The following is a 7,500-nucleotide window of genomic DNA, read 5'->3' on the forward strand; positions in this document are numbered from 1 at the left end:
GGGTAACTTTCTCTGTATCAAAGCTGCTGTGGAGGACAGGAAGTGGACTCAAACTCCCAGAATGCCTTGTGCCTCATGAAGGGGAAATGCCAAACCTTTCTTTCTTTTTTGTGTCGCTTGTCCAGAAACTGAACAAACAACCAAAACTACACACACACACACACACACACACACACACACACACACACACACAGAGACACACACACACACACGCACACACACACATGATGTCACAGCCAGCCTGGTCCTGCTGTGTATGATGTCACAGCCAGCCTGGTCCTGCTGTGTATGATGTCACAGCCAGCCTGGTCCTGCTGTGTATGATGTCACAGCCAGCCCGGTCCTGATGTGTATGATGTCACAGCCAGCCCGGTCCTGCTGTCAGCAGTGTGAGCTGTAACCATGGTAACCCCTGCTTAATGTGCTGAAGAAGGCCAATAAGTAGAGTGACAGGTTTCCTTTAAAACCAGCCAACCAGCAGCTCCCCGTCCACCCAAACTGTTTGAATGTATCAAGCTTTATTGTTTTGTTTTGTTGTTCTAAGGTCCAATCAGAGCTGCAGAAATCTGACGCAGCTGATTGGCTGAAGCCCAACAGGCTGCCTGTGATTGGTCAGAAATATCAAATCATTCTGAGTTGAATGTTCATTTGCTCCTCTACTTTTGTAAAATGTGTAATTATGAATAAATATTATTTCTCAGCAGCGTTGTGTTGTGCTAATCCTTCTGATATGATCTGTAATACGAAGATATAACACAATATAATGTCACGATTAAAACGGTAATATTATATATTATATTATTATTGCTCTTGGGGGGATTACTAGAATTGTTGGGTCTCTGTAAATTATAGAGTGTGGTCTAGACCTCTATCTGTAAAGTGTCTCGAGATAACTCCTGTTATGATTTGATACTTTAAATAACATTTAATTTAAATTGCATATAGTAACCTGATCCATTTCTCCAGGATCCCCTGATCCATCTCTCCAGGATCCTCCAGGATCCCCTGATCCATTTCTCCAGGATCCCCTGATCCATCTCTCCAGGATCCTCCAGGATCTCCTGATCCATTTCTCCAGGATCCCCTGATCCATCTCTCCAGGATCCTCCAGGATCTCCTGATCCATCTCTCCAGGATCCCCTGATCCATCTCTCCAGGATCCCCTGATCCATCTTATTTATACCAGTGTTTTAAAGGAAGATTGGATTGGTCCACTGGGATCCTAATCCTGGTGACCAGAGCCTTAATGGCGCCAACAGTGCAGCCTGCTGGCTCAGCAGAGAACTGCAGCTAGGACACGTATAGACAGCGCTGGTTTCATTTTAATAAACAAAAACATTTTACATTCCTTATTTTGTTATAATGTTAAATATAAAAACAAAAGCAATACTATCCAATAGTATTATATATTTATTAGATGTGACCTGCCTCATATATGAAGACATGTATGTGTGTGTATGTATGTATGTGTATATATATATATATATATATATATATATATATATATATATATATATATAATGTATACATATATAAACATTGGTTTTTGATCATTCACTTAAAAAAACACTGATTTTATTTGGTTGGAAAAATCCCAAGTGAATCCAGCCTTCTGATTGGATCAGGATAATCCCGTTTCTTTGGATCAAATAGATCCCAAACCGAGTTCAGAGGGCAGTTTGATCCAGATCAAATGTTAGAACAAACTGTCTGCCTGCCTGCCTGTCTGTCTGTCTGTCTGCCTGCCTGTCTGTCTGCCTGTCTGTCTGATTGTTTGTGATTTTCTTCATGTTTCTGAATGAATTAGGAACCTCAGTAACACGCTACAGTTTATTTACAGAATATTCTCCATTCAGCACACTCATTAGTCGGTCCTAGCCCCGCCCCCTGCAGCAGAACCAGCAGCAGAGCCAATAGGAGGCCGGCGGGCAGCAGTTTCCGTAGCGATGGAAGCGTGGCTGGGCCAGCCCTCCGTGTGACCAGGCGTCCTCGGGGCCGTCCTTCCCCAGCCAGAGCTTCCCGTGCTGGGAGCCGGGCCCCCGGCCGCCAGCGCTGGGGGCCGGGGGCCCGGCTCCCAGCACGTCTCTGCTGCTGTGCTTCACGGCCAGGAAGGACGCCAGGTCCAGGTCCAGACCAGCAGCGCCGCCCCGCGGCCGCGGCGTATTCTGCCGACACTGAGGACATGGAATCCACACCTGGGGGAGGAGCACAAAGACTCATGGGAAGTGTAGTTCAGTTACAGGACGGGAACCTCATTTGGAATCGACTTTTTAAACGTTTTATTAAGATTTTGGCTATGTGATCACACTATATATATGCTATGTTCACTGATGCTATGCTAGCTCTCTGTGTACTGTGTTATTGGCTACTTTAGCTGATGCTATGCTAGCTCTCTCTGTACTGTTGTGTGGTTAGATTGACTGATGCTATGCTAGCCCTTTGTGTACTATGTTATGGCTATGTTAGCTGATGCTCTGCTAGCTCTCTGTGTACTGTGTTATTGGCTACTTTAGCTGATGCTATGCTAGCTCTCTGTGTCCTGTTGTTTGGCTAGGTTAGCTGATGCTATGTTATATCTCTGTGTACTGTGTTATTGGCTACTTTAGCTGATGCTATGCTAGCTCTCTGTGTACTGTGTTATTGACTAGGTTAGCTGATGCTATGCTATATCTCTGTGTACTGTGTTATTGGCTACTTTAGCTGATGCTATGCTAGCTCTCTTTGTACTGTTGTTTGGTTAGATTTACTGATGCTATGCTAGCCCTTTGTGTACTGTGTTATGGCTATGTTAGCTGATGCTATGCTAGCTCTCTTTGTACTGTTGTTTGGCTACGTTGACTGATGCTATGCTAGCTCTCTGTGTACTGTGTTATTGGCTACTTTAGCTGATGCTATGCTAGCTCTCTGTGTACTGTGTTATTGGCTACTTTAGCTGATGCTATGCTAGCTCTCTGTGTACTGTGTTATTGACTAGGTTAGCTGATGCTATGCTATATCTATGTTTACTGTGTTATTGGCTACTTTAGCTGATGCTATGCTAGCTCTCTGTGTACTGTGTTATTGACTAGGTTAGCTGATGCTATGCTATATCTCTGTGTACTGTGTTATTGGCTACTTTAGCTGATGCTATGCTAGCTCTCTGTGTACTGTGTTTGACTAGGTTAGCTGATGCTATGCTATATCTATGTTTACTGTGTTATTGGCTACTTTAGTTGATGCTATGCTAGCTCTCTGTGTACTGTGTTATTGACTAGGTTAGCTGATGCTATGGTAGCTCTCTGTGTACTGTGTTATTGGCTACTTTAGCTGATGCTATGCTAGCTCTCTGTGTTTGGCTAGTTTACTGATGCTATGCTAGCCCTCTGTGTACTGTTTTATTTGGCTAGTTTACTGATGCTATGCTAGCCCTTTGTGTACTGTGTTATGGCTATGTTAGCTGATGCTATGCTAGCTCTCTGTGTACTGTTGTTTGGCTACGTTGACTGATGCTATGCTAGCTCTCTGTGTACTGTGTTATTAGCTACTTTAGCTGATGCTATGCTAGCTCTCTGTGTACTGTGTTATTGACTAGGTTAGCTGATGCTATGCTATATCTATGTTTACTGTGTTATTGGCTACTTTAGTTGATGCTATGCTAGCTCTCTGTGTACTGTGTTATTGACTAGGTTAGCTGATGCTATGGTAGCTCTCTGTGTACTGTGTTATTGGCTACTTTAGCTGATGCTATGCTAGCTCTCTCTGTACTGTTGTGTGGTTAGATTGACTGATGCTATGCTAGCCCTTTGTGTACTATGTTATGGCTATGTTAGCTGATGCTATGCTAGCTCTCTGTGTTTGGCTAAGTTGACTGATGCTCTGCTAGCTCTCTGTGTACTGTTATTGGCTACTTTAGCTGATGCTATGCTATCTCTCTGTGTACTGTGTTATTGACTAGGTTAGCTGATGCTATGCTAGCTCTCTGTGTACTGTGTTATTGGCTACTTTAGCTGATGCTATGCTAGCTCTCTGTGTACTGTTGTTTGACTAGGTTAGCTGATGCTATGCTATATCTATGTTTACTCTGTTATTGGCTACTTAAGTTGATGCTATGCTAGCTCTCTGTGTACTGTGTTATTGACTAGGTTAGCTGATGCTATGCTATATCTCTGTGTACTGTGTTATTAGCTACTTTAGCTGATGCTATGCTAGCTCTCTTTGTACTGTTTTTTGGTTAGATTTACTGATGCTATGCTAACCCTTTGTGTACTGTGTTATGGCTATGTTAGCTGATGCTATGCTAGTTCTCTGTGTACTGTATTATTGGCTACGTTAGCTGATGCTATGCTAGCTCTCTGTGTATTGTTGTTTGGCTAACTTAACTGATGCTATGCTAGCTCTCTGTGTACTGTATTATTGGCTACTTTAGTTGATGCTATGCTAGCTCTCTGTGTACTGTGTTATTGACTAGGTTAGCTGATGCTATGCTGTATCTCTGTGTACTGTGTTATTAGCTACTTTAGCTGATGCTATGCTAGCTCTCTGTGTACTGTGTTATTGGCTAGGTTAGCTGATGCTATGCTAGCTCTCTGTGTACTGTGTTATTGGCTAGGTTAGCTGATGCTATGCTAGCTGTCTGTGTACTGTGTTATTGGCTACTTTAGCTGATGCTATGCTAGCTCTCTGTGTACTGTGTTATTGGCTAGGTTAGCTGATGCTATGCTAGCTGACTCTGCGATGACGTAGCTGTTTGGATCTTTGAACACAACGGGACACTTTCAGATCTCAGCGGTTTTAAAGCAACGTAACGGTCGTGTAGTTTTTGTCTGAAGCTCATGCTGCGTTCATTCCACCTGGGAATAACGGGGACCGCCCCTGTGATTATGTTGTGTTTCCGACTGTCAGCGTTCACATGGTCGGGATGCGTGTTCTTCTTCTTCTGTTATATTTGTGTTTGGCATAACAACGTGTTGCATGACTGCCACCAATTGTTGGCCGGAGCCGAGAGCATCAGGTGAAAACATGGAGGCCACAATAACAAAAGATCTGCTGCTGTTTTCTTATACGAGCATCCAAACAGCACATGGACAGGCGTTAGTTTGGTTATCTGCAGGACAACCAACGGGAAAGGACACGGAGAAGGTGTTAGTCATTATATAGCTCTATTTATGAATAATCTGAAACATATGTCTGTGTATGTTTCTCAGCAGAGGCGTTTGTCCACAACAAACAGTTTATTGTCGTTGAAATATGTTCAGTGAACCAAAGTCGCCTCCATCAAACATCAACGCGTCACCAACCGGGAAACTCGCTAGCTAAACCACGTCTATGAACGCAGCATCAGACACTGTGGATGATGATGTCATCGCTCAGACAGTGTGGATGATGATGTCATCGCTCAGACAGTGTGGATGATGATGTCATCGCTCAGACAGTGTGGATGATGATGTCATCGCTCAGACACTGTGGATGATGATGTCATCGCTCAGACAGTGTGGATGATGATGTCATCGCTCTGATAGTGATGATGTCATCGCACTGACAGTGATGATGTCATTGCTTACCTGCTCGTTGATGACGATGTCGAGTCTCTTTAGACACGCCTGGCAGAAGGCGTGGCCACAGTGCAGTCGCCGCGGCAACCGCGCCGCCAGGTCGTAGCTCCCGAAACACACGATGCACACCAGGTCCTGCCTCTGCGCTGACATCGCCGTCTCCATGGCAACAGAGGGGGGCGGAGGGGGGAGGGGCTGGCAGGTCACTTCCTCTTCCTCGTCCTCTTTTCTGTCGTCCAACATTTTCTCCTGAGAGACGAGAGAACGTTTCTGTTCAGAAGGTTTTAATATTTAATTATTATTCGTTATTCTGTCGTAACCATCGGAGACAGACCTGTGTATGTGTATCTGTGTATGTTTATCTGTGTATGTGTATCTGTGTATATGTATCAGTGTATGTGTATCTGTACATGTGTATCTGTGTATATGTATCAGTGTATGTGTATCTGTACATGTGTATCTGTGTAGATGTATCTGTACATGTGTATCTGTACATGTGTATCTGTGTATATGTATCTGTACATGTGTATCTGTACATGTGTATCTGTGTATATGTATCTGTGTACATGTGTATCTGTACATGTGTATCTGTACATGTGTATCTGTGTATGTGTATCTGTACATGTGTATCTGTGCATGTGTATCTGTACATGTGTATGTGTATCTGTGTATGTGTATCTGTACATGTGTATCTGTACATGTGTATCTGTGTATGTGTATCTGTGTAGTGTATCTGTACATGTGTATGTGTATCTGTACATGTGTATCTGTGTATATGTATCAGTGTATGTGTATCTGTACATGTGTATCTGTGTAGATGTATCTGTGTAGATGTATCTGTACATGTGTATCTGTGTATATGCATCTGTGTATCTGTACATGTGTATCTGTGTATGTGTATCTGTGTATGTTTATCTGTGCATGTGTATCTGTACATGTGTATCTGTGTAGATGTATCTGTGTAGATGTATCTGTACATGTGTATCTGTGTATGTGTATCTGTACATGTGTATCTGTATATGTGTATCTGTACATGTGTATCTGTGCATGTGTATCTGTACATGTCTATCTGTGCATGTGTATCTGTACATGTGTATCTGTGTATATGTATCTGTGTATATGTATCTGTGTATCTGTGTATGTGTATCTGTACATGTGTATCTGTGCATGTGTATCTGTACATGTCTATCTGTGTATGTGTATCTGTACATGTGTATCTGTGTATGTGTATCTGTACATGTGTATCTGTGTATGTGTATCTGTGCATGTGTATCTGTGTATGTGTATCTGTACATGTGTATCTGTGTATGTGTATCTGTACATGTGTATGTTTATCTGTGTATGTGTATCTGTGTATGTTTATCTGTGTATGTTTATCTGTGTATGTGTATCTGTACATGTGTATCTGTATATGTGTATCTGTGTAGATGTATCTGTACATGTGTATCTGTACATGTGTATCTGTGCATGTGTATCTGTGTAGATGTATCTGTACATGTGTATCTGTACATGTCTATCTGTGCATGTGTATCTGTACATGTGTATCTGTATATGTGTATCTGTGTAGATGTATCTGTACATGTGTATCTGTACATGTGTATCTGTGTATGTGTATCTGTGCATGTGTATCTGTGTATGTGTATCTGTGCATGTGTATCTGTACATGTGTATCTGTGCATGTGTATCTGTACATGTGTATCTGTGTAGATGTATCTGTGTAGATGTATCTGTACATGTGTATCTGTGTATATGTATCTGTGTATCTGTATATGTGTATCTCTGTATGTGTATCTGTGTATGTTTATCTGTGTATGTGTATCTGTACATGTGTATCTGTGTATGTATCTGTGTAGATGTATCTGTACATGTGTATCTGTGCATATGTATCTGTGTATCTGTATATGTGTATCTGTACATGTGTATCTGTGCATGTGTATCTGTGCATGTGTATCTGTACATGTGTATCTGT

At 42.3% G+C, this 7,500-nt stretch overlaps 2 protein-coding genes across 3 annotated transcripts in view; one reads left to right on the forward strand and one right to left on the reverse strand.

The window, feature by feature from the left end:
* Nucleotides 1-703, forward strand: part of pisd (phosphatidylserine decarboxylase) — a 25,307-nt gene extending 24,604 nt beyond the window's left edge. For both annotated transcript variants that reach the window (XM_078271946.1, XM_078271947.1), the window contains one exon: nucleotides 1-703. This exon is cut by the window's left edge and continues 341 nt beyond it. The gene's annotated coding sequence lies outside the window, so the exon portion shown is untranslated.
* Nucleotides 704-1,722: 1,019 nt separating this feature from the next.
* Nucleotides 1,723-5,883, reverse strand: rnf224 (ring finger protein 224). Its single transcript, XM_078271814.1, has 2 exons — nucleotides 5,541-5,883; nucleotides 1,723-2,195 (listed from the first exon to the last, which is right to left on the reverse strand). Exons 1-2 carry the CDS (start codon nucleotides 5,772-5,774, stop codon nucleotides 1,875-1,877), a joined length of 555 nt encoding a protein of 184 aa, XP_078127940.1. The 5' UTR covers nucleotides 5,775-5,883; the 3' UTR covers nucleotides 1,723-1,874.
* Between the last annotated feature and the right edge of the window lie 1,617 nt (nucleotides 5,884-7,500).

The sequence above is a fragment of the Sander vitreus genome, chromosome 16 (genome assembly GCF_031162955.1).
Source record: "Sander vitreus isolate 19-12246 chromosome 16, sanVit1, whole genome shotgun sequence".
Lineage (NCBI taxonomy): Eukaryota > Metazoa > Chordata > Actinopteri > Perciformes > Percidae > Sander > Sander vitreus.

What these genes read in the sequence shown, in the direction of transcription:
- rnf224 (XM_078271814.1), bottom strand. Translation starts at nt 5,774, where the DNA reads ATGTTGGACGACAGAAAAGAGGACGAGGAAGAGGAAGTGACCTGCCAG. An exon ending in ACATCGTCATCAACGAGCAG is followed by an intron (nt 2,196 to 5,540) that starts GTAAGCAATGAC and finishes CTCCTCCCCCAG; the next exon opens with GTGTGGATTCCATGTCCTCA.